This window comes from Rosa rugosa, chromosome 3 (genome assembly GCF_958449725.1).
Source record: "Rosa rugosa chromosome 3, drRosRugo1.1, whole genome shotgun sequence".
Taxonomy (NCBI): domain Eukaryota; kingdom Viridiplantae; phylum Streptophyta; class Magnoliopsida; order Rosales; family Rosaceae; genus Rosa; species Rosa rugosa.
The window spans coordinates 44,852,129-44,876,667 of NC_084822.1; the positions used below are offsets into that span (position 1 = coordinate 44,852,129).

The window sequence follows — 24,539 nt, forward strand, 5'->3', positions numbered from 1 at the left end:
GAAGATAAGTCATATCGGGTAATGGTGGTCTGTAAAATAACATCAAGTTCTGTATTCAACACTAGGATTCTCACAATATCAAGCTCTGTAAATTAAAGATGCAAGTCTTTGACTGTAGTGGGTAAAGTAGTGATTCTTGTAAAATCAGTTTTTCATGTGCACAAACTAGTAAGATAAGGGTCTGCAAACTAACAATGAGCAGTACCTCCAACCAAGAACAATGGACGACTCACTGCTCACGCTTCCTTTACCATAAAGTTGAACAATCTGTTCTTACAAGCCTTGAAAAAAGTAAAAGAGAGAAACTTTACTCTGCACAAATTGAAATGATACCTAAAGAATGGTTCTTTGAAGTGCTTTTCGTGGCACACGCGCTAAACAATCAAATTTCTTTCTAACTAATTGCAATTAAGAAAAATCATGTAATCATGCGTTGAGAGGAGGATATGACAATCTCATCCTCCTTGACACCACAAGCTTGGATTGAACGTTCAATCTGGTGTACTGCATCTTCCTTTTCTAGCTGAGAACAGTATTTCTTGAATGTGTCTATACTAACTTGAAGTCTGAAATCTATATTAAACAAAAACTTCATCTCCAACCTATTCAACTCTGCTGTGGTGACTCCTCCCACTTTGGCATAGTATGCATTGTTAAAGAATCTGCAAACAATGTTCAATGTCAGAAGCTTGTTGCATTCAAAAGAGATGGTCTAATCACAGTACATTAAATCAAACTACAATTTCTGGTTCTTGAAACTTTGGATATGTCATAGGGAACGCCAATTGAAGCACAAAGTTTTCATTGAACAAGGCCCAAGACAGTTCTACCTTGTGTCCTAGAATGGTCCTATTATAAATAGCAAGAAAGACCGAAAACTCAAAGTCTACATAATCAGATCAAATATATCCAAACATCAGATTAGTACTTACGCATCATCAATAAATTTTGCTGCCAGCATCACACTTGTTATCAGAAGTCGGTGAACATTGAAAGAAGTCAAATGCACTTGTGTTGACTGAAGATATCTATCCACATAGATCTTGGCAACAACAAAACATGAAGGGCTACAGCCAGAGTACTTAAAAACGCGATCAATGTATTGTCGAATGCTCAAAGGGGGTGCTCTTAAACCATGAAATATTGTAACTTCCTTGATTTCTGCTGCCTCCATATGCATCTCATTGCTCTGAACAGATCTCTCAAGAAGTGAAGAGAGCGGTGACAGAACCCGGGGAGGAAACTTCATAGCTCCTTTGCCTGATTGTTTGAGCCCCAAAGAGAAGTAAACATCTGTTCCTAAATTTTCATTGTCAAGTCCCAAAGATCCCATAATATTCAAGCTGCAATTAGAATAAAAGACAAAATCAGATTAATCAGGGAGCGTCTGATGCATAATTGATGTTCTACCATTCCAGGTATGACAAACTCACAAAAGTTCCTAATTTGGACTCCAATTCAATTTAGCACACAATCTCAATCACTAATAGCAGAAACAATTCTTGCCATCTTGGGTAGTATTATAATTCGCTGCATTAAATATACTGAACTAATATAAATCAAGTAATCAAGAAACAAATATTGGGTAGTAAAATAACCAATTTCTAGAATTAGACATACCCAGAACAGAAAAGTCAAGAAATTAAACAAACCAAGACTAACCCACAGCAAGAAATCCAAAAAGAATCAAGCTTTTCCATCAAATCCCAACCCAGAATATGCAAGATCCAAACTTTACACCCAAAAAATCAACAAAGGGATTCAACGCCATAGCAAAAACTAGAGCAACTACACAAAATACAAAATTGTCAAGAAGAGTATAAGACAACTTACAGAGAGATTGAGCTATATCTCTGTTTTCTGTGCTTGTTGCTTGGTCTACATGAAAATGAGCTCGGAGCAGAACAAGGAAGATGCAATGAACACACACAATGCTATCTCATGGTCTTAGAGAATCAAAGAAAGCCCTTTGCTTTCTTGCTCTTTATTCACTCTGTCTTCACATGGGAGATCTGGTTTGTTTATTAGCAATGCCACAGTTGCAGTCACTCTTTCTTTCTACCTCAGCTTGAGAATAAAAGAAGGTGTCGGTTGTGCGCTCCAAGCCATTTTTAATGGTGGGCAAACACCTTCTTATTCTTTGCCTTCTCGGCTGTTGAGTGGGACCTCTCGGAGACTTCTTTTTTATTTTTTCACCGCAATGGAAGGAAGGGCTTGCAATAATATTGAATCCGAGTGTTAGATTCCATGTATGAATACGGATATTATGCGTTTATATTCTTCTTCATAGTCTGTTAAGGTAAAATGATTTTGGATTCACCATTAGCCCTTCTGTCGGATCAAGATTAATAAAACTGGATTTGAGCTTCTCAAACGTGCAACTGTGCAAGGATTGTGATATATCCATATCTTTATCAATGTCATTGCAAATGAATGCTTGATTTTCAATTTTCTACGAATTACCTAAAATGAGATCATACTCACTGATGTTGCCTTTACTTATAATGGTAGAGATTTGTTTGTTTGTTGATAGTCTTCTAGTATGAGTTTCTTCCTCGTAACACAGTGTTTTTCATCTTTGTTTGATAAATTAGAGTGAAACGCAAGATTTTGTTAATATGCAATACTTTCTAGTTTCTACTATTTTGTTTTGTTTTCATCAAAGTCATTGGAAAATATGACAATCAAGTCTTATGGTTAATACATATAAAATTAAAATTACTTATGAACAAACAAACAAATACATGTAATTATGTATATATATTTTCTTGTTTACAAACAAACAAACAAACCAATGCTAACTTAATCACATAGTGTAGTAAGGTTGGTCGAGCGGCCTAACATGAAACCTCAGTGTCTAGTGTTTGAATCCCAACTCGCACTAGTTTGTAGCCAGCAAGTTCTGAAGGCCCCTTCATGTTTGTGCGCCTGCAGTGGAGAATTAATCTAACTTTATTTGGATACAGTCATGAACCTCTATCTGAATACTGACTGCATGAAGTTAACGTAATTAAAAAAAAAATCATTATTTAAAAGTAATTATTATTTCAATAATATATTATAGAGAGCAATAAACATATCCAATCAATTATTATTTATGTTCCTTATAATAAATAATACCAACAGATAGGACAACCGTGTGAGTGGGTCAATTGTGAAGAATAGATAATGATTGGGCAGCAGACTACATGGACAAAATATCAGTAAACCGGCGCATTATTAAGGGGTGGATCTTGATTAATCCTCCATTCTTATATCAAAGTCCAACTGCTTTACCATGCATTATTCTTCAAGGTGTGGTCTGACTGGTTTTCCTCCCTTCTTTCACTGCACAAACAACTATTACGCGATTACGAAAATCTGGACTCAATGATCTATTATAACAATGATAACTTGATCAGGTTTATGCTGTTTAGACTAAATCGTTGCAATTACTATTTGTTATTATAACATTTTTATCGTATGAATTTGAATACTAGTTAGGTTTTTATTTTTACCCATACCCAAGTAACTGTGAAGAGTAGCTAAGCTGATTTTGACGTTTCGGGTTGGTAGAGGGGTGAGGGGACAACTACAAGTAACCTCCAAGTTTAATTTATATGAAAATTATGCTCCTAAATTGATGCTCATATATAAAAAAATGAGTCATATTTGAGACAATGCCAGATTACATTTGGGTACAGCTGGGGAGGGTTGTCTGTTGCGAGCGACAGTTTTGGAATGTCATTACCCCTTATACTACTGGTCCTAGATACATTTTAATACACAATGTCGGTGCAAAATAAGTGACCAAGCAATCCTATCTGGATCTTTCTATTTGTTTATTTCTCTTGGGTTTCCTACTTTGGTCAATTTGAATGAAAATATAAACGTTTATCTTATTTTGGTTGGCAGTGGGTAAACTTTTTGGAGAAATCTTTCTTTGAGCTATCATTCTTATTTCAATCTATGATGACACATTTACCAGTATGTTTTTGATTGTTCACCATTTCTCTAATGATGCTCATTGTTATGATGGTTCTTATTTCTCTACGGTTAATTGTGAGAATATCAACACATGTGATCTTGTTGGCTGTCAATAAGTACAATTTCACTATTGAAAGAGATAGCAATGTTTATGAGTAAAAAAGAAGAGACGTGAGGTTGGGGAAAATGAAATGTTATAGATGGAGTATTGCCTTTGAAGTGAAGGATTTAGATGAGCAAATTGTGTGTTTCTTTTTCTTGCAATAATTTTTTTGTTGGTTAAAGAAAAAGTAATATAAAAGGTTGAAATTGGGTTCAAAATCTTCAAAAGATTAAGTGAATAAGTTCGGCCAACTCCATATAAGAATAGAAGGAGCCAGATTTTGCACATTTCTCTTGTCAAGAGGCGTACATTTATTGTTATGCATACAAAATTATGACCTTTTGAGTCTAGTACAATATATCATTATTGTTTAAGAATAACGGTTACACGTATGATACACATATATAGTTTTACTCGCTATTTATAAATTTTTAAAATTTTTCAACGTCTCTATCGGCTCCTTGCTTCTGTTCCATGTTCCAATTGTTTTCCTCATACAAATGTTTAAGAGTTTCTAGTTTCATTCTTCAACTTCTAGACTATTAATCAGAAATCAAGGGAAGAGGTGCCAAGCTCAAGAAACATGTTTCTTTAGGGCCCAATAACCTTCGTCCAAACACAATTCCTCCATCCAAAGCCCAATACACACACACACACACACACAGAGGAACAAGAGCGTAAATCACTAAAAACCTCAGGGTGTTTTCCGTCATTTCTCAAAAAGATAGTGCCGCAAATCGTAAATCCCACGCTTTTTGGCTCCTCACTTTGTTTTTTTTTTTTTTTTTTTAAAGTTACAAGCTTTTGGGGGTTTTGATGATTTCCCTCCAATCACTCTTTCGATTTTTCTAGGGTTTACTATCTCGTCCTCTTTCGCAAGGGTTTCCAATTTCTTCAGCAGGTACTGAATTAATTCTTCTCATAAATTTCGCTCCTTTGGATCTATTCTCTTTATTTTATCACACGGATCTTTAAATTGTTGTTACGGCCTCAGATTTGTGAATTTTGATGTTTTATATCGGAATTTCCACTTGAATTCTGTGCTGCGTTGATGAAAATCTTGTGGTTTTGAGTTCTGGACTTGGTTGAGATAGGTTTGATTTTCCTTTCAAGCAAAAATGATGTTTCTTTCTGGTATTAGAATGGTATATTTGGTTCGCAAGATATATTATTGTTCATATTGGTGTTTATGGCTTGATTCGCAGCTTTTCTCTTGTTTGTTTTGGAGATATCTTGAATGGCCAGTATCGATTAGGTGAAACTAACATTTTTAGATTTTTTTTTTTTTTTTTTTTTTTAGTTCCAAGCAAGATTAAATCAATAGTTTGAAGTGCCTAATTTGCTAGTCATGCATTTATTCATCTTTTTCGTTGCTGAGGTCTCCATGGGTCGTAAAGTGGCTCCTTTATCAACTTTTGTCACATTGTCGAAAAGTTTTCTATATGAATTAAGAGTCTCAACTCTCAACCATTCTGTTTCGATAAGAAGTGAAAATTTATGTTTTTGGGAGTTTGTGTTGGGGAAAGTTCTGGATGTCTGTAAATGACCTGTTGGGTTGCTGAGGTCTCCGTGGGTCTCAAATTTGCTTTCTTGCCAAGTTTAAAATATATGCTTGTATTGTGATCATCTTAGTTTATGATGTAACTATACACTTTGGTTACAGATCATTTTGACATGGATTCTACAACACAAACTTTCCAGCACCGCCCGATGTCAATCAAATTATGGCCTGCTACTCAGAGTACCAGAATATTGCTTGTAGAACGAATGACCAAGAATTTCATAACTCCATCCATTTTCTCTAGAAAGTACGGCCTGCTTAGTAAAGAAGAGGCCGAGGAAGATGCCAGGAAAATAGAAGCCTTTGCCTTTGCAGCTGCAGAGCAACAATTTGAGAAGGAACCATATGGTGATGGAAGTTCTGCAGTGCAGGTATATGCCAGAGAATCAAGTAAGCTTATGCTGGAAGTTCTGAAAAGAGGGCCCAAAGCAAAGGAAGATGATGAGAAATCTATTCCTGCCTTTAAAAGTGTGTTTGATATCTCTGGTGGCCGCAGATCTTTTATTGATGCAGAGGAGGCTGAGGAGCTTTTCAAACCACTAAGGGAGCTTGGAAACTCCTATACTAAGATATGTTTGAGCAATAGAAGCTTTGGTTTGGATGCAGCCCGTGTTGCTGTGCCAATCTTATCATCCATCAAACATCAATTGAAAGAAGTGGATCTGTCAGATTTTATTGCAGGAAGGTCAGAGACAGAAGCTATTGAAGTCATGAATCTGTTTTCTTCAGCCCTGGAAGGATGTGAATTGAGGTATCTGAACCTTTCAGACAATGCCATGGGCGAGAAAGGTGTAAATGCATTTGAGTCACTCCTGAGATCACAAAATAATTTGGAGGAACTTTATTTGATGAATGATGGTATTTCAGAAGAAGCTGCAAGAGCAGTTTCTAAGTTCATTCCGTCCACTGGGAAGCTTAGAGTCCTTCATTTTCACAATAATATGACAGGAGATGAAGGGGCAATTGCCATCTCTGATATGGTGAAGCGTTCACCTGTCTTGGAGGATTTCCGTTGTTCATCTACAAGGGTGGGCTCTGAAGGCGGTGTAGCTTTAGCTGAAGCACTTGGGACTTGCACACATTTGAAGAAGCTCGATTTGCGTGACAACATGTTCGGTGTAGAATCTGGGGTTGCTTTGAGTAAAGTCCTATCTGCTTTTACAGAACTTACTGAAATTTACCTCAGTTATCTTAACTTGGAAGATGAAGGAACAGAAGCCCTTGCCAATGCTCTCAAGGATTCTGCACCTTTGCTTGAAGTTCTGGAATTGGCAGGAAATGATATTACAGCCAAATCAACTGCTGCTTTGGCTTCCTGTATAGCAGCAAAACAATTCCTTACTAGGTTAATATTGTCAGAGAATGAACTGAAGGATGAAGGTTCAATTATGATCAGCAAAGCATTGGCAGAGGGTCATGGTCAGTTAATTGAGGTTGATTTGAGCTCTAATTCAATTAGAAGGGTTGGGGCGAGACTTTTGGCTCAGGCTGTTGTGAATAAACCTGGGTTTAAGTCACTGAACATAAATGGTAACTTCATATCTGATGAAGGGATTGATGAGGTGGTGGACATGTTTAAAAATTCCCCACATCTGCTTGGGCCTTTGGATGAGAATGACCCCGAAGGAGAAGATCTGGATGAAGAGGATGAAGACGAAGGTGCTGACAACGAGGATGAATTGGAATTGAGGCTCAAGGTCCTTGAACTAAGGCGAGAGGAATAGAATTACCAAGTCATGCAGTTTGTTGCCTTCTGTTAATTGATTCAAAACTTGTTCTGATGAGCTATATCAGCTCATTTTAGTCATAGTGTCATAGATCTATTGTTGTAGATTTGGCTCAGTCTTTGGAACATTCAGGTTCAAGAGTCTAGCTAGTCATATGCTCTCATTTTCTTGTTACCTTTGTTGCTGGAACCAGTTTTTTGGTTATGGATGCAAAAGTGGGTTTGCTGAGTTGAATTTGTTGCATTTATGTTAATGATCTTTTTTCTTTCTTTGTCAAGCATTGCACTTTATTTATTTAGAGGATGAAATGTTCAGTTAGTGGCTTCTGAACTGGACTGTGATCAATCTCTTACTTTAGTGCACAGGGATACAAGACACAAAATTGCATTTTATAAATAGTCATCAGGGAAAGATGGTGATTAATCACACTGCTACTGGAACTTTAAGGGACTCCAGTATCTTATCATCCAAATCAAATTTGATGGCTTTCTTGTCTCTCCCAATCTTCAAGTACTCCTCAAATCTCTCTTTCAAGTCTTCAGTGAGGTTTGTGGTACTTTTCCATCCCAAGATATCCTTTGCAGCTCTTGGTTCTGCATAGAAGTGCTGCAAAGTAGACAAAATATCTCATTAGCAGTGTCAATGTACGAGGTACTGCAGAACGACTCAACGAGTCATAGATGCCCTCTTAGAGCTAAGCACAATATGTTATCAGAGTAGCAGTCGTAGATGGATTTTCATGTCAATCTGAAGTTCATGTTATGTCCAAAACTTCTCACTAGAAGTGTTATTACCATGTTACGGAACGGAAAAGCTTTCTTTGCATCAACCCCAGCAGCTTTTGGATCATAATGCACTATGTTCACCGGGCGTCCTGCAGCTTGAGCACAGAGTTTTGCCAATCCATCGAGAGTCACAGCACGGTCGCTTACACAGTTGAAAATATTACCAGATGCAGCATCTGGCTTCGCAACGGCTAGAGTAAGCATAGAGGACAAGTCCCTAACATGGGAGATGACTGTGAGTTGCATTCCGGAGCCAGGGATTGGAACTGGTCTGTCCCTCACAATTCCTGTATAGAGAATTCGGTATAGGTCAGTTTATGCTCGACTTAAATTCTACTTGACATCACAAATTGCTTGAGAGTATCTACTTACGATCGAAGAACCACTCCTCGCAATCTTTGTTGTTGCCGGATCCTATCATGTATTGTGGACGAAAACTTGCCCAATTACCAAACACTTCTGCAATGTACTTCTCTACTGCAACATGACCAGCATCAGCTTTAACGACATCCTGCAATGGTAAAGGTCTTAGTAAAGCAACAACTAAGTCCTATTTGAATTTCGAATGCAAGGGAAACATACCCCTTCGACATGAGGAGGCTCCTCGGTTGGCTTATAAATCCCAGCACTGCTGATAAATAGGAATTGCTTTGCACCAGAACTCTTTGCCCAATCAGCCACAGGCCTGTGTGCATAGAGTTATTAACATATGCATACCATAACAAAAAACCACAGAAATTGAAGCAATACCATACTTCACTGCGTCCAAGTTCTTGCCATTGTTATCCAACACAACATCAAATGCTGATCCTTCCAAAACCTTAGCTATTTCTGCTGGTTCTCCCCACACAGTCTTCCCTCCAGCACTTACAATTTCCTTAAGAGCCAAAAAAAGATATGTTCAAGATCACACAACAAAGGGAAAAGTGTAAGGTACATTAATGTATTGGCACATAAAAGTTATACCAGCTCCACACAGTCGTAAACTAGCTCGATCGAGATTAAACTGAACTAGTTTATTGAGACATTCTACCACTGTATTGATGTATCTATAAATTAATGTATAGTAAACGAACCTAAAAAAAAGTCCCAAGTCTATGTTAGTAAAGCCCATATTCAAGATTTAGATAGAGAACAAGAGTGTGTGAATACTAACCGAGAATCTGGTGAATGGGGTCTTCTTCATCTTGTCTGAGCTTTCTTCACCAACAGTCATAATGGTGACCTCATGGCCAGAGCCCAGAAGCTCTTTTGCAAAGTAGAATCCAATGACTGCATGACCACCACTGTTGGTGTTGACGATCAGAACTTTCTTCTTGTCTGCAGCAATAGCCTTGACACTGAAGGAACTAGGGCTGAAGCGCCTTGAAGTTGTAGGGTATGTGACAAAAGAATGAGAAAGTGAGAGGGAAGAGGAGAGAGTGGTGGAGAGGTGGGAGGAAGAGGAGAGAGAGAGGCATGAAGGAGAGAGAGAAGGTGGAGTGAGGTTGGAGTGTGGAGAGGAGAAGAGCACAGAGGATGATGATGATGAAGCAAGAGTGGCCATTGGACTGTGAGTCTGTCACAACTGATATGATTGTGTGAGAATGAGAACCAGCAGTTTCTTGTACTAGATAAACAAATAGAAAATCCCCAATAAGTACCTGTATTTTCTTTTGTGGCTAGACAACAATTTTGATTGCTTCATCTTTTTTGGTCCTTTTTCTTCATTTTGAATATTAAAAAAAAAAAAAAAAACAGAGAAATATTTTGAATCCTCCTTTTTTACATTGAACTGTATCTCAATATGAAAGATCAATATCTTAAAACATTTTACATTTAGATGTGACAAAAGCCACTCAAGAGTTTGAAGAGTCAATAGTGAAACTCTTCAAAATAAATATCTTGATCTAATTTTGAGTACTTGAATCTCAAAAATTTACGTGTAATTTTACCTTAGATCAAACACGCATAATGCCTAAATGTCACTTTCAGGTAAATTATGAGATTTTTTTCTCATAGGTCTACTTAAGTCTGATTCTAAAAATTTTAAAATTTGAGGTTAATAGTAGTGGAAAATTGTTTCCGTTAACCAAAAAATCAACTGATGTCACTAAATCAAATAGTTACATACTTACGTACACCACCGACAAAGAAACATTTCATCAACTCTGAAGATTAATCCGAGACTTTCTTACCGCAGTAAAATTTCATTCACATCTTGACCCCACCCCTCCCCATAGCCAATGATCCTCAACTCCAGGGTCCCACCAGTGACCTCAAAAGCCAACCCACTTTAGTGTTCAGGATAGAACACACAGAAGCAAAGCAGCGGATCAGATCCACACTTCCAATTCCAAGTCTTGAAGATCAAACACACACTACAATAAATTTGACTCCTTCAACAAAATTTTAGTAACGTTGGGCTTTCGGCGCATCTAACTATATATATATATGTATATATAAAACTTCATAAATCCCCCCCCCCCCCACAATTATTAAATGAATCAATCTCACAGGCTCCTCCAAAACCCAAAACCAAACATAAAAAACTAGCCGTTACTCCTCTCTCTCTCTCTCTCTGGGACTCTGTTTCTCTCCAATGGCTGCTTCAGTCGACACTCCATCACCGGTTCAACTCAACAAGGACTCCTCCATCTTCTTCACTGCTTCCGCTTCTTCTCCTCTCTTCACTCCCTCCTCCGATAAGCGCTTCTGGAGCTCTCTACAGACCCGAATCGATTCCATTCTCCAAGACCGCAACTCCAGAATCCCAATGGCTCAAAACCCACCAAATCCTGATCCTTCTCTACATATGGTGAGTGTGTGGTTCCACTTCCACCACCCTTTTGAATGACTTCACTGTGTATTTGGGTTTTAATTGGTTTTGTGTGTTTAGAATGTTGGAGAAGCGAAACGTGGGAGAGGATTGAAGGAAGACTCGATGCTTTTGATGAGAGGGTTTGATTCGATTGCTCACACTCTGTCTCAGCTGTCTGACACTTTAGACAATGCTCTTCAGGTAATTTTGTGTTTCTTTAAAATGTGTCAGATCTGAATTGGGAAAGATTTTAAAAGTGACAAATTTGAATTGGGGAAAGTCAAAATCAGATGGGTACTAATTGGATTCATGTGTTTGTAGGGAGTTAATGATCTAGCTAAGCCACCCACATTGACAGAGATATTCCACAGCCAATTGAGCAACTCAGAGAGCAAAGAGGAGGGCTCAGAAGAACAACAACAACAGAAGGCAGAAGAGTCACATGTAGGATTGAAGAGGAAGTACGACAACAGTCATTGCTTGGAGGAACAAGGGGATGGTGATGATTCACAACATGAAAATGAGCAAGGCCCAAAAGATGGGAAGCTGAAGAAAGCCAAAAATGTTGGTTCCACAACCCCCCCCTCCTCCTTTGTTTTTGTGTTTGTTTAGTTGTGATCAAGATTTGATGCCGAGTTTGAGTTGATTGCTAATTGTTTCAGTTTTGTATCTCCCTGCAGCTGGCAATTTCTATGGCAACGAAGGCGGCTTCATTTGCTAGGGAACTCAAGTTGATTAGGTCGGATTTATCGTTTATGCAAGAGCGGTGTGTTTTGCTGGAGGAGGAGAATAGGAGGCTCAGAGATGGATTTGACAAGGGGTTGAGGCCTGAGGAAGATGATTTGGTAAGATTCATGTTCTTCGATTTTTCCTATTTATGTTTCTGATAGTATTGCAAATTAAGATTAGTAATATCTTGTGCAATGTGTGTGTGGATAGGTGAGGCTTCAATTGGAGGCACTGCTAGCTGAGAAATCAAGATTAGCAAATGAGAATGCAAATCTGGTTAGAGAAAACCAATGCCTCCACCAACTTGTGGAGTACCACCAGCTTACCTCTCAAGACCTGTCTGCTTCATCATATGAACAAGTTATACAAGGGTTGTGCTTAGACTTCTCGTCTCCACCGCCACCAATACCAGAAGAGGAGGCAGCAAACGATGAAGAGAGTTTAGAATCTGAAGATGATGCAACAACCCCAAGAACTAATCTTTTTGGCTTACACTCATCTTTTGTTAGCAAGGTTGACAATACAGGCCCTGCAGCCTGACTTTGCAAATTGCTTTCTTTGATTTTGTAATGTAAATTTTGATGCCACAAGCTTGTTCTATAAAATTCAGTCACCCCTCAACAATAAATATCAATTTTCGTGCTCCTATTATGCTCATCAAATTAGCAATTGCCATTTTTTTTTTTTTTATCACTGAACTTCTAGCATATCAAATGAACATGCAATAATTTGCATACAGATTCAATTGACTTATAAGTTATAAAGAAGCCTGTGTGGACAAGTAGGATGCACATTCAAACTCAACTAGGCATGGATGCAAATAACATAACTACAAATGCGAGCAAATTAATTCAACAAGCCAACATGGAAGATAAAAGATTAACTAGATCATATTAGAACTTAGTCAAAGTCAAAGTGCTTAAAGTATGCCATCAGAACATTAGAACTTAGTAGCGAACCGAAGCATAGTCCAAACTCCATACCAATATGTGAACATAATTCATTCTATACAAAAGGGCTTCAGTTCTCTTTATCTTCTCTTTCCCTTTAGGGATGTCTCTTTCTCTTTGAAGAAGAAGCCGCTTTAGGATCTTGAGAAGCAACCATTTCAGAAGCTTTTGCCAAGCTTGTAACCAACAACACATCTTTAAATTTTGCCATCCATTCCACAGATGCATTACTCCCTTTCTCAAACTGTAACCAATCACAGAAAGATGAAAGTCAGACATAGCTCCGCATCTTAAGGAGAAAGTAAGGGACAGCATTCCAAGACTTAATGCAAAACAGTACTATGTTTTATTTATTTATTTTTCTAGCTTCTTAATGGTGTTATATATATATATATATATATATATATATATATATATATATAAACTAAAAAAAAAGCAAAAACAAAAACAAAACCTAGAATGACCAACAAAGGTTGCACAATTATGTCAAGCATAATCGATAGGATGTTTAAGCTGGCAGAGATTAGCTTACTCCTTCAATTTTGGCAAGAGCAACTTGCAACTTCAAAGAAAGCTCACGGTTCTCCTTTTTCAATTTCTCATTCTGCATATACAAGAGATTGTTGTAACATTTGAATAAGAGGTTAATAGTTCATGACAAAAAACAAATTGGACAAGTTTATAACCTGCTTTTGGGACTCAAAGTACAAACTTCTGTATCTGAGTTCAGAAGTGTCAGAGATCCTATTGTTACCCTGATTTCACAACCACAAAAGAAACTATTCAATAAGTAACAAATACTAATAGCTATAAAGTAAACAAAAAGTCTGTAATCTCCACAGCAAGGTATATGATTATATATACCTGTGAGCTCATAGTCTCCAATAACTGCACAGCATAGTCCACTTTTTCATCCAATGTTTTCTCACCACGAACAGCCAGCTCCTCCACATTCTCCTCCAAACAAGGAGGCTCCTCTTCTCTGTCGCTTTCACTCTCGCTTTCACTGATTGTAATCTGCACTGGCTGTAGGCTCCGGTTTTGAGAGGGAGTCACAGTGTTTCGGATGCGTGAAGATCGCCTAACTGCTGTGTAGTACCTTGGCCGTTTCTTCCTTGCCTTGCTTTTCTTCTGTGGAGGTGCATTCTCTTGTGCCATTTCTTCCGTAGGAAGATTTGGTCTTTCAGGCTGTGACTGAACTCTCTCAGTTTTCAGATTAGTGGACCTAGGCTGTGAGTTGAATACATAAGCAAATGTATTAGTAAACTGAACTGTAATTCTACAGTTTAGTTGATTTCACTGACTAAAACAATACTCAATTTCGAATAATAATAAAGACACAAATGCAAACAAGAACAACGCATGCACAGGCAAAAATTATTGTACCTGTTAATATAAGAATCGATCTTGTAATTACAAATCCGAAAAGGGCCTTCACTAAAACAGATTTTATTTTCAAAATTAATTCTTTTTTTTTTTCTATATAATAATAAACATTGTATAACCAAAATGTAGGATGACCCGATCACGTAGAGATCGTATACCACTGAACCTGAGATTCCTACTTGTTTGAAAATCAGAGAAAGACTCCACCTTTCCTCAAAACAAAAACCCTAAACCCAAATTCTATCCTCATCACTCATCACAAACCCAAACAGAAATTATATAAAGCAAAGAAATTTATCCCTAAAATGTAACAAACCAGCAATTATGTGTTCTATAAACCCATTACTCCCAAAAAAGAACAAATCCTAAACAAGAAATTACACTAATCAAACAGAAGAGAAAGAAAAGGAAGAAACTTTAAGCAAGAGAGAATCAGAAAAAAACATTAACCAGGAGAGACCCATCTCAAGTTAAGAGTAGCATACCGTTTGAGCCATTTCAAGTTGTTTGGTTTGAACTTTGAAGCAGAACTGGTTCACTCTAACAAGCTTTGCCGCTGTGCTCGCTCCCTTGTTTGGCACAAAGTGAAAATAGCGTGTGGATTTATCTCAAGAGTAAAATCTTGGTGTTTGTGTGGGGAAACGTGCAAGGGCTGATCTGCACCCTTGTTTTGATTTCTTCTTTCCAATCACCAATCCCAGCCCTTGGCTTGTTTGGTTAACTCTATTAATTACCAGGATTTTTAGGCGCCAATCACATTTTAATTTTTATCATTCTGGCATTTTTGAATAGTCTTTTCAGGGGTCCATCAGGGTAGTCTTGGCTTCATATGGGCTTTATGTGAGACCTAGACTGTGTAGTTCTGGCCCAGCTCGTTTAAAACTACACGAACACCAAGTAGTGGACAAGCCTACACGACTACACCGTTGTTCGTTGAAGGTAAGTTGTATTTTTACCGTGACAACGACTTTGTAAGAGTCCAAGACATTAAAATTCTTAGTGTGAATATAAACATGGGCAGCGAGTTCCTTACTTTGTTAAATGGTCGCAGCTTTCTAGTAGAGGGTGAAACTAGTGTCGTCGGATTTATTCTCCGGCGGCAACATAGTAGGAAAACTGTGCAATTGGTAATTATGTTACGTTGTAATCGGGTTATTTTTCCGTTATATCCCCGCTATATCAGAGCAAATGGAGTAGCCAATAGAGCACTCTTTGTTAGTTGGTGATTGTTAGAATACATGTACTTTGTAGAGATTCTTAATATCATTTTGGGAAATACTGTAGAGTCTAGATACTTATTGTAATCAGGGGTTTACGCTGTATGTTCCTCCCTTGTATTCAACAGTTTCATTAATTGAGGCTTAGGTCTACTAAAAACCACATTTTTTTTTTTTTGTTTTTTGGTCAAAACTAAAAACCACATTCAAAACAAGGAATGAAATTGAAGCAAATCAAAATAAACAATTTTCTTCAAGTACACATATGTATTTCTTTCAAAAACCGTGTGTTTGACAAAACATAAACAACCAAACAATTACGCTACCTACAGAATAATGTGTTCAAATAAATGAAATTATTACAAGATGAATCAAAAATAAGAAAAAGATGGGAGGGAAACGTTGGTATAAAAGTGGCCCATTGTTTCTTGAACCACTTCAAAAAGATAAGATGATAAGACGACGAGACCATCCCCTAGCCTCCTCCTTCTTCTTCAGAATCTCTGTGTCTGAACTGTGAAGAAGAGTGGAAGCTGTAAAAACCCAAGTCCTCTTCCCATGGTACCCCTCATTTCATTCCACACCTCCACAACACACCCTCTCCTACTACTAACCCCAACCCCGTTCCTCCCCCGCCCCAAATCCCACCTCCCCCGACGAACCCACTTCCCCATTTCCTCAATCTCCCAGAACCCAAATCAATTCACCCGCCAAAACCCACAACCCCAGCCCCCAAGAACCCAGTTCCCCGGTGGCTTCAGGCGCCCAGAAATCAAGGTCCCCAACATCGTCCTCCAATTGGACCCTGAAGACGTCTTGGCTTCCGACGACGTGTTGGGTTTGGTCGATAAAGCTGTCTCCAAATGGGTTGGGATTCTTGTCCTCGACGGCCGTGAAGCTAACGGCGGCCGCCTCTATGAGGCCGCCTGTAAGTTGAAGTCGGTGGTCGGAGACCGGGCTTACTTGTTGATCTCTGAGCGCGTGGATATCGCAGCCGCAGCTAATGCGAGTGGGATTCTGCTCTCCGATCAAGGTCAGCCCGGTTTTACTTACCGGAAAATTTGAGTTCTTGATGAACAGAAAGTAGGAAGCCACTGGCTTTTACTTATTGACAGCTAGAGCAATCAGTAGTTTTATGTTATTATTCTGATAGTTAATGCTGTCTCATTGTTTATTTTGTTATTGGCATCTTAGCTGATTTTAACTTTTTATGGGTGAATGATAGTGAAAGAAGCATACTTGGTTTTGGTTTAGTAGTGTCCTTTTGAAGTTGTGTAATTGTTTATACCATAATGTGTTTTGTTTCTTTATGCTTGTGTAGGTCTTCCGACCATTGTAGCAAGAAGCACAATGATGGCCTCAAAATCTGATTCGGTAGTGCTTCCTTTGGTGGCTAGGAATGTGCAGGATGCAGATGCTGCCGTAAAAGCCTCCAGCTCCGAAGGAGCTGATTTTCTTATATATAGTGTTGATGGAGAGGAAAATGTTCCTGCTGTATTGAACTCTCTGTTTAAAAATGTGAAGATACCGATATTTGTCACGATCAGTTCATACAGCAGGTTATATACAGAGGTGCCTGGACTACTCAGATCTGGGGCTAGTGGATTAGTTACATCTTTGAAGGATTTCAGGATGCTTGATGACGATGCGTTGAGCAAGTTGTTTGATATTGTGTACATGGCGAATAGTAAAAGACAGGATGAAGTTGAAAGCTTTAGTAAGTTCAAATTTTCAGGTGTGCGTAGTGGTGCCAAGGACACTAAAACTGTTGCTGGGTTTCTTAAACTGGAGGATAGAGAAAAGCAGTTCATCGAAACAGAGAGATCGGTGTTGCTCAAAGCAATAAGTGTTATCCAGAGAGCTGCCCCACTGGTGATCTTTTAATTAAATATTTGGTAGTTGAAGTTACTGTTGAGATCATTCTAAATTCGATAATTTATTTGTATACTTTATGGTGATGGTGGGATTTTTTTTTTCAATGACAGATGGAGGAGGTTTCACTTCTCATTGATGCAGTTTCTCAAATTGATGAGCCATTTTTACTGGTTATAGTGGTAATTGTGTGCTGAACTTCAACAAATTCTGGTTCCAGGAATATACATTGGTATTAGCTCTATATTTCATGCAAATCTTTTTTCTTTTCTTGATAAAATTTAGAATTATGGTCGCCTTTTATAACGCTGATGCAAGACTACTTGATAATAATGTTCAATGGTATGGAAATGAGTCCCTTTGTCATATATATAATCTTGAATGGCTTTTTCATATTGAGAAAACCATAGTTGAGGACCTGGAGCCCTATAAAACCCCTTCACTATTCAATTAGAGACCTAGCAAACAAATTTGTACTATGTACCCTTAACTTAACCAACACGAATCAGCTAGAATTTTCTTCTCTTGCTCTATCTAAATAGGACAATATTTTTGGTCATATGATTTGTTATTGCATTCCTACAATTTTCTAAAAAGCCACTCGTCCTTTGGAGACTGCAAGTTTTCCTTGTTGAGCTTTGTTTGGGTCAATGCTTCCAATCTAACGTCATACTTTGTGGATATTAGCAAATAATCACTTTAGATTTTTTATGTGTCCTGTTACAGCTGGATAAAAAAAATTGTTTTCATCATGAGAATTTATGTTCTTCCAACATTGTTTTCAATCTTTCATGAACTCTCTGAGAATGTTTCTGGTGGTTCTTCTATGACTTCTTTTTCTCTCTTTATGTCAACAGGGCGAATTTAACTCTGGTAAATCAACTGTTATTAATGCACTTCTTGGAAGAAGATATCTTAAAGAGGGGGTTGTTCCCACAACTAATGAGATCACCTTCTTACGCTATTCTGAGATGGATGGTGAGGAACAACATTGTGAAAGGCATCCAGATGGTCAATATATATGCTACCTTCCAGCTCCCATTCTTAAAGAAGTGAGTCAGTTTATTGTGTTATTCAGTGAACTTCTTTTTCAGTTTAACTTTAACAACAGTCCAATTTAAACACACAGATGTATGGAGCCTGATGCACAAATATGTGCTACAGGCACAAGAAAATTTGCTGCACATCTTGCTTAGTCTATCATCTTCCTATCTGGATACATGCAACTTAATGATAAAACACGTATTATCTGTTGTACTTAATTTGTTTTTACTGAAAGCAGATGAACTTTGTTGATACACCTGGAACTAATGTGATTTTGCAAAGGCAACAACGCCTTACCGAGGAATTTGTACCCCGTGCTGATTTGCTTCTTTTTGTTATCTCTGCCGATCGCCCTTTAACTGAAAGCGAGGTATGATAAACTGGTTTCTCAATTTTTTGGCATGTTGCTTAATGCTTTGTAGTATTTAAATTGACAAATAGAGATGTCGTGGCTTCCTTCTTATATAGTTTCACACTTTCACCTCCTTCTGTTCATGCTTCTACCTTTTTAGCAAAGAACTCATTGATCTGTAAAAGTATATGGATGTTATAAAATAGTTAAGACTGGGAAAGTATCACACCCCACTTTCTAATGGGAGTGTTTTACTCTTGAACTAGTTGAATGATAATAAAGTAAATGTAAAGATTCTATTTCAAACCTGAAGGTTGATCTCTTTGATCTATAATTGCACTAATAGATGACTGTCCAAAGATAAACTACCCCAGTCATATGGTTAGAAAGTGCATTTACAGAGATCTTAAAAACTCTTAGCTGATTCGACATTGACTAATTATAACATGCAAGGAAGCTCTTGATTTGTGGGGCTAATGGAATGGATTACTATTCCTTATCATCACTATAGCTAACTTCATTTTCACTGCTGGCATTATTTCCAGGTTGCTTTCCTTCGGTACACTCAGCAGTGGAAGAAGAAAGTAGTATTTGTCTTGAACAAATCTGATATCTATCGGAATGCTCATGAGGTCCGTCCTATTGTGCAATTCATTTTTTTTTAAAAAAAAAAAATGTTGATGTTACCTTTAGTAGTCCTTTTGCAGTGAAACCTGTAAATATGGGGACTTAATTACTTGAGCTTCTCAATCTCATCCTGGTTGCTTGACCAACATTTTGTTTTTTTTTTTTGCTACAGCTTGAGGAAGGTATGTCATTCATCAAGGAGAATACCCAGAAATTGCTGAATACTGAACATGTGACATTATTTCCCATCTCTGCACGAACTGCTCTTGAAGCAAAACTGTCATCTTCTGCTTTTGGGGAAGATTACGCAAAACTATCGGTATCTGATTCTCAGTGGAAAAGCAATAACTTCTATGAGCTTGAGAACTTCTTGTATAGTTTTTTAGATGGGTCAACAAGTACAGGAATGGAAAGAATGAAACTCAAACTAGAAACACCCATTGCAATTGCAGAGAAACTACTTTCTTCTTGTGAAACTCTTGTCACACAAGACTGCCGATATGCCAAGCAGGACTTGGCCTCAATAAATGATATAGTTGGCAGCGTAAAGAACTATGCAGTGAAGATGGAAAATGAGAGCATTGCTTGGAGAAGAAGAATCCTATCTGTGGTATGTTTTCCAAAAGTCTATAGCCATTGTATAATTTTAGTGGCAAATTGGTGGTATTTTTTCTTACATATTGTTTATTAATAGTACATGCACATGACATTGCAGATTGATACTACAAAGTCACGTGTTGTGGAGCTCATAGAAGCTACTCTGCTTATATCAAATCTTGATCTTGTTGCTTTCTATGTTTTCAAAGGGGGAAAATCTGCTACCATTCCAGCCACCTCAAGGGTTCAGAATGACATTATAGGACCTGCACTTTCAGATGTGCAAGTAAGTTCATAGCTTTGACATTCTTCCATAAGATTTTCCCTATTGCTTTGGTAAGCCTTGAAATTTGGATTTGAATCATGCAATGATTAGTTCATGGCTGCTAGATGGCCACTTGATATATGTATAAAAAAATAGTTCACGTATTTTCTGTATTTGCATCGTAGGGATTTAAAAAATTTGAAAACTCTGCATGTTGCTGTTCCATTATCTTTGCAACCGTTTTTTATTGTTCTTTCTCTGAGCTTTGATTCTTCTATTATTCATTTGATGGGAATATCTTGTCATATAGAAACTCCTTGGAGAATACGTGATATGGCTGCAATCGGACAATGTTCAGGAAGGAAGAATGTACTCAAACACATTTGGAAAGCGATTGCCTTCATTTGTATATCCACAGAGTCAGGTGGATTTGGAGATATTTGAATCTCTGGAAAAAGTAAATAAACACAGCTTGAAAGTGATAGAGGACTTCAGTGCCAATGCTGCTTCCAAATTATTTGAGCAAGAAATACGTGAAGCGGTGAGCACAGTGCAGTAGATTTTGTAGGATAATTAGGGTTTGGTGCTGTTGATAAAAACAAGTCATAATCAAAAGTTTGACATGCTCATGCCAGTTTGGTATTTGTAAGTTCAGATATGCCTCTATGTTTACTATTTAAAAAAAGGAAAAAAAAGAAAAGAAAAAAGGACTAACTGAAAGTTGAATCTAATGACAGTTTGTGAGAAGGTACTTGATTTATATTGATCTTATTAAATAGTCGATTTATATTGATCTTATTAAATAGTCTGATATGACGTTTGCTGCAATTTCAGTTTCTTGGGACATTTGGTGGGCTAGGAGCAGCTGGTTTATCTGCTTCACTTTTGACAACTGTGCTGCCGACCACTTTGGAAGATCTTCTTGCTCTTGGTCTTTGCTCAGCTGGCGGGTAATTGTCTTCATCTCCTTAGATATAATTCTGTTTTGCTGATGAAGCATATATACTAAAGATTTCCGTCAATGTTGCTGAATTCTTGCATGGAAAATTGATTAAACAACTCATTGTGTTTTCTGAATTGCTTCTTGTCCGATTTCTGGTATGCAGGTTTATAGCTATATCAAAATTTCCGGCTCGTAGGCAAGAGATGATAGAAAAGGTAAAAAGGACTGCGGATGGCTTGGCACGTGAGGTTGAACAGTCCATGCAGAACGATCTTTCAGAAGCCATTGAGAACATGGAAAGGTTTGTGAAAAATGTCAGCCAGCCGTACCAAGATACAGCACAGCAGAGACTAGACAAACTCCTAGAGCTTCAGGATGAAATATCCAATGTTGATAAACAACTACAAACACTACGAATTGAAATCCAAAATCTTCACGTATCGTGATGCATGGTTGAGTTTAATTCCGAGCATTTCACCTTGCGATGAATGTGATTATTACTTGGTAGGTGTAAATGAAATTTTTTTATACATTTCCCCGCTCCTTTTTGCATCTTTTCCTTTGTTTTCTGTAACAAGCAAATGTGAGGAGCAAATATCAATAAGAATTAAGAACTATCACTTGGAAGTGCGAAAGTAAATGCAAATTTACAGTTTTGCCGTCTTTCCTTGGAGTCAATAAGAACTATTACTTGGTCTGATTTGTTAGCAAAAGAAACAAGTTGCTTAATTACACTGGAATCTTGGGTTTGAATTAAGCCTCAGCAATTGAAGCACGTATATCATTTCAAAAAACCTAGCTAGGTGCTGCAAGGACCGAACTGGGCTGCTGCTGCATAGTATATATGGTCTGCTAGAAGGGCAAGTTTTGTATTTCACAAGCTCCCATGCAACCCTAACTTCAGACGCCATATATAATGTGGGTTCATGCCTCAACACAGCAGCAACCATTCACAGCTCATTTGTTTTCGTACAAATCTCGACGAATATGGGCACTACCACAGACGACGGCAATGAAGAGGACGAAGGCATCGTGCATATGTAGCTGATTTGTTGGAATGAAAGGCGTAGGGAAATGAATTTTGGGTAAGCAATGCTGAATTCCTATCGCCTCGATATCTTTTTATTGTTTTGGAAATGCAATCAATATCAACAGACTTCTGCAGTTGAAGAATCTGTAATAGAATTTTTGGAATGTGAAAGTGTGCTGGTGTTTTTTTGTTGACGTTGGTTCTTTTATGTTATTATTGTTTCTTCAACACACACCTTTGATTGATCAATCCTTGAGAAATTGTCCATTTGAGTTGCTTGTTCTTGAGGTTTAATTGCAGCTGTTTAACATTTAATCTGCTTTTCTATGTCTCGTCAAAGATTTGATCATTTTACTTTGTTTCTTACTACACAATTAATATGCATTTGCAGGAATGCAGGAGAAGGGAAACCCGACAAACTCTTTTCCAGGAGGATGGCGGCTGGTCGGCTGGAAAGCAACTGATACAGGTAATAAGTTTTTGTCTAGTTGCTTGCATCTCAGCGCGCCATTTCCTTGACTTCCCTCCAACCAATATTGGCCTTATGGCCATGAATTACTTGTTTGTCATCATGCCTTAGAAACATAGAAATAGACTGTGGAATTGCGCAAACATAACATTATCTCAATAACCTATGGATTATGCATGCCTATGTGAATCAATCTCAACTAGAAGATATTGTCTTGGAAGATGGAAGCAACAACACATAGTTTTTCCTTTTGAAAAAGGATCCTAAATATGGGGTGCATATAGAAATTAATGTTAATTCGAGATATATACTTGGTCTTGGAAGTCGTATATCGGGAAAGTTTGAAGGTTTTTTAGTGGTTATGAACTTACGAAGTTTCTCTTCAAAAAGAACTTATGAAGTTTATGAAAATGAAGAGTTCGGTGATTATGTTTTTTTTTAGTAAATGTAGTGGTAATGGATGAGTTCTATGTAAAGTCTATGTAGTACTATATGTCTATATAATTTGGCTATTACATAAGAGTTTCATTACATGGATACTGTATAATGTGGCTATTACATAAGAGTTTCATTGCATGGATATCTATATGAAATCTTCATTAAAAATTAATACATTCCAGGTATTGTTTTTGAAGCCTCAACAATATTTGTGTATGATGCCTCAACATAAACCTCGCAGAAAAGCTTTGGAGTCTTGGGATTAGGTCAGTAGGATATGCCACTTGGACCTTTTGAAACTTGAAGCTGCCGGAAATTGAACCCGATTTGATTGTAAACTTAACCAATTTGTTGTTTATCATAGGATATAAAAGTTTTCTAAAGCATGAGATATATTCTGAGCTTAAAAAATTTGTATTGTGCTACAGCGGATTTATTGTTTAGCATAGGTATATGTTCCGCTGCCGGGAGTCGAACCCGGTTTGATTGTAAGCTTAACCAGTTTGTATTGTGCTACAGCGGATTTGTTGTTTAGCATAGGACTTAAAAGCTTTATAAAGCATGAGAGATATACTGAGTTAAGAAAAAATATTTGTTCCGCTGCAGGGAGTCGAACCCGGTTTGATTGTAAGCTTAACCAGTTTGTATTGTGCTACAGCAGATTTGTTGTTTAGCATCGGACTTGAAAGGATTTATAAAGCATGCGATATATACTGTGAGAGAATTTTAACAAGCAAATTCAGGTTTTGCTGTCTTTTCTAGGAGTCAATAAGAACCTATTACTCGGTCTATTATTCTTTGGGTTCTTGACCAATAAGGTCAAAAAAACCTTAAATTAATCACAAATTGCTTAGACAATGGTTGTTGGGTTTGAGTTAAGCTGCGAGAATTGAAGGCCATATATGATATGTTTAATACGGAGGGACGGAGAGTAGTTTAATTTGTAATCGAAAGCTGCGATGTAACCCTATGTTTTGGAAGGTGGAAGTAACAAAGCATAGGATTTGAAGAGTTTCGCTCATGAACAAGCATTCTAAATTGAGGGGGCATTTGGAACTCAAGTATCGATCAGGGAAGTTTAGAAGGTTTAGTAGAACTGAGTCTTGTCATTCACACTGTAAAGGTCATGGATGTTATGAAAATTAAGAGTTTAGGAATTATGGTTTTTATTACAGTAGTAATATCTGATTCTTATGTAAAAAATCAGGACAAGTCCTAATGAATCTAGGGAGCAAGAGTTATGTCTAGGTTTATATGCTCACTGAGAGTTTATCTATCAATTTTGGCAGTAAACTTAAGCTCATAAGAATATTATTGATCTCTTTTTATCTGGTTAACTACGGTGATCTTGTTACTGTGGTTCATGCTCCTCGATACATTTCCTCTTTCATGGTGATCTTTATAAGAAAGAATATTGTTCCTGCTATCCAAAGTGAAACAATCACTATTTCTTTACGTCGAGGTGCTTATATGAGAGACAATTACGTCGAGGATGATATGTTCGAATGGAGGGTTTTTTTCACCTTTGTGATAGAGCGCCTCTAAGATCCTAATCAAATAATGATTCCTGCCTCACTCCTTGCTACATCAAGACTTTGATGTTTGATATCGCCCATCTTGCAATTCAATAGCATAATCCTTTCCCATGTCTTCTGGGTGACTGAGAGGGGCTAATTAA

The 24,539-nt window shown here is 37.6% G+C and overlaps 6 protein-coding genes across 6 annotated transcripts; 3 read left to right on the top strand and 3 right to left on the bottom strand.

Annotated features, from left to right (window-relative positions):
• Positions 1–182: 182 nt before the first annotated feature.
• Positions 183–2,109, bottom strand: LOC133739173 (cyclin-P3-1). The gene is made up of 3 exons (XM_062166906.1): positions 1,834–2,109; positions 933–1,343; positions 183–662 (listed from the first exon to the last, which is right to left on the bottom strand). The coding sequence occupies exons 2-3, from the start codon at positions 1,331–1,333 to the stop codon at positions 419–421; spliced, it is 645 nt and encodes a 214-aa protein (XP_062022890.1). The 5' UTR covers positions 1,334–1,343; positions 1,834–2,109; the 3' UTR covers positions 183–418.
• Positions 2,110–4,818: 2,709 nt separating this feature from the next.
• On the top strand, positions 4,819–7,591 carry LOC133736956 (RAN GTPase-activating protein 1). Its single transcript, XM_062164572.1, has 2 exons — positions 4,819–4,970; positions 5,733–7,591. Exon 2 carries the CDS (start codon positions 5,744–5,746, stop codon positions 7,352–7,354), a length of 1,611 nt encoding a protein of 536 aa, XP_062020556.1. The 5' UTR covers positions 4,819–4,970; positions 5,733–5,743; the 3' UTR covers positions 7,355–7,591.
• Positions 7,592–7,727: 136 nt separating this feature from the next.
• On the bottom strand, positions 7,728–9,748 carry LOC133736957 (chloroplast stem-loop binding protein of 41 kDa a, chloroplastic). The gene is made up of 6 exons (XM_062164573.1): positions 9,299–9,748; positions 8,898–9,019; positions 8,725–8,827; positions 8,515–8,653; positions 8,152–8,429; positions 7,728–7,963 (listed from the first exon to the last, which is right to left on the bottom strand). The coding sequence occupies exons 1-6, from the start codon at positions 9,686–9,688 to the stop codon at positions 7,781–7,783; spliced, it is 1,215 nt and encodes a 404-aa protein (XP_062020557.1). The 5' UTR covers positions 9,689–9,748; the 3' UTR covers positions 7,728–7,780.
• Positions 9,749–10,610: 862 nt separating this feature from the next.
• LOC133737794 (uncharacterized) lies at positions 10,611–12,211 on the top strand. Its single transcript, XM_062165290.1, has 5 exons — positions 10,611–10,939; positions 11,021–11,143; positions 11,264–11,506; positions 11,623–11,787; positions 11,882–12,211. Exons 1-5 carry the CDS (start codon positions 10,724–10,726, stop codon positions 12,209–12,211), a joined length of 1,077 nt encoding a protein of 358 aa, XP_062021274.1. The 5' UTR covers positions 10,611–10,723.
• Positions 12,212–12,550: 339 nt separating this feature from the next.
• Positions 12,551–14,594, bottom strand: LOC133741289 (uncharacterized). Its single transcript, XM_062169224.1, has 5 exons — positions 14,493–14,594; positions 13,486–13,851; positions 13,308–13,376; positions 13,154–13,225; positions 12,551–12,865 (listed from the first exon to the last, which is right to left on the bottom strand). The coding sequence occupies exons 1-5, from the start codon at positions 14,502–14,504 to the stop codon at positions 12,719–12,721; spliced, it is 666 nt and encodes a 221-aa protein (XP_062025208.1). The 5' UTR covers positions 14,505–14,594; the 3' UTR covers positions 12,551–12,718.
• Positions 14,595–15,656: 1,062 nt separating this feature from the next.
• On the top strand, positions 15,657–21,460 carry LOC133736829 (probable transmembrane GTPase FZO-like, chloroplastic). Its single transcript, XM_062164424.1, has 11 exons — positions 15,657–16,257; positions 16,546–17,096; positions 17,210–17,278; positions 17,954–18,148; positions 18,379–18,510; positions 19,038–19,124; positions 19,292–19,729; positions 19,835–20,002; positions 20,292–20,522; positions 20,816–20,931; positions 21,088–21,460. Exons 1-11 carry the CDS (start codon positions 15,783–15,785, stop codon positions 21,368–21,370), a joined length of 2,745 nt encoding a protein of 914 aa, XP_062020408.1. The 5' UTR covers positions 15,657–15,782; the 3' UTR covers positions 21,371–21,460.
• The last annotated feature ends 3,079 nt before the right edge of the window (positions 21,461–24,539 follow it).

Coding starts and splice junctions, on each gene's coding strand:
- LOC133739173 (XM_062166906.1), bottom strand. CDS start 1,333: ATGGGATCTTTGGGACTTGACAATGAAAATTTAGGAACAGATGTTTAC. Junction 663..932: donor GCAAAATTTATTGATGATGC/GTAAGTACTAAT, acceptor CATTGTTTGCAG/ATTCTTTAACAATGCATACT.
- LOC133736829 (XM_062164424.1), top strand. CDS start 15,783: ATGGTACCCCTCATTTCATTCCACACCTCCACAACACACCCTCTCCTA. Junction 17,097..17,209: donor TCCAGAGAGCTGCCCCACTG/GTGATCTTTTAA, acceptor TTTCAATGACAG/ATGGAGGAGGTTTCACTTCT. Junction 17,279..17,953: donor CATTTTTACTGGTTATAGTG/GTAATTGTGTGC, acceptor TTATGTCAACAG/GGCGAATTTAACTCTGGTAA.
- LOC133736956 (XM_062164572.1), top strand. CDS start 5,744: ATGGATTCTACAACACAAACTTTCCAGCACCGCCCGATGTCAATCAAA.
- LOC133736957 (XM_062164573.1), bottom strand. CDS start 9,688: ATGGCCACTCTTGCTTCATCATCATCATCCTCTGTGCTCTTCTCCTCT. Junction 9,020..9,298: donor CCCCATTCACCAGATTCTCG/GTTAGTATTCAC, acceptor TTGGCTCTTAAG/GAAATTGTAAGTGCTGGAGG. Junction 7,964..8,151: donor CTTTTCCGTTCCGTAACATG/GTAATAACACTT, acceptor TCTACTTTGCAG/CACTTCTATGCAGAACCAAG.
- LOC133737794 (XM_062165290.1), top strand. CDS start 10,724: ATGGCTGCTTCAGTCGACACTCCATCACCGGTTCAACTCAACAAGGAC. Junction 11,144..11,263: donor CTTTAGACAATGCTCTTCAG/GTAATTTTGTGT, acceptor ATGTGTTTGTAG/GGAGTTAATGATCTAGCTAA. Junction 11,788..11,881: donor GGCCTGAGGAAGATGATTTG/GTAAGATTCATG, acceptor GTGTGTGGATAG/GTGAGGCTTCAATTGGAGGC.
- LOC133741289 (XM_062169224.1), bottom strand. Junction 13,226..13,307: donor ACTTTGAGTCCCAAAAGCAG/GTTATAAACTTG, acceptor TTGTATATGCAG/AATGAGAAATTGAAAAAGGA. Junction 12,866..13,153: donor CTCTTGCCAAAATTGAAGGA/GTAAGCTAATCT, acceptor GATTGGTTACAG/TTTGAGAAAGGGAGTAATGC.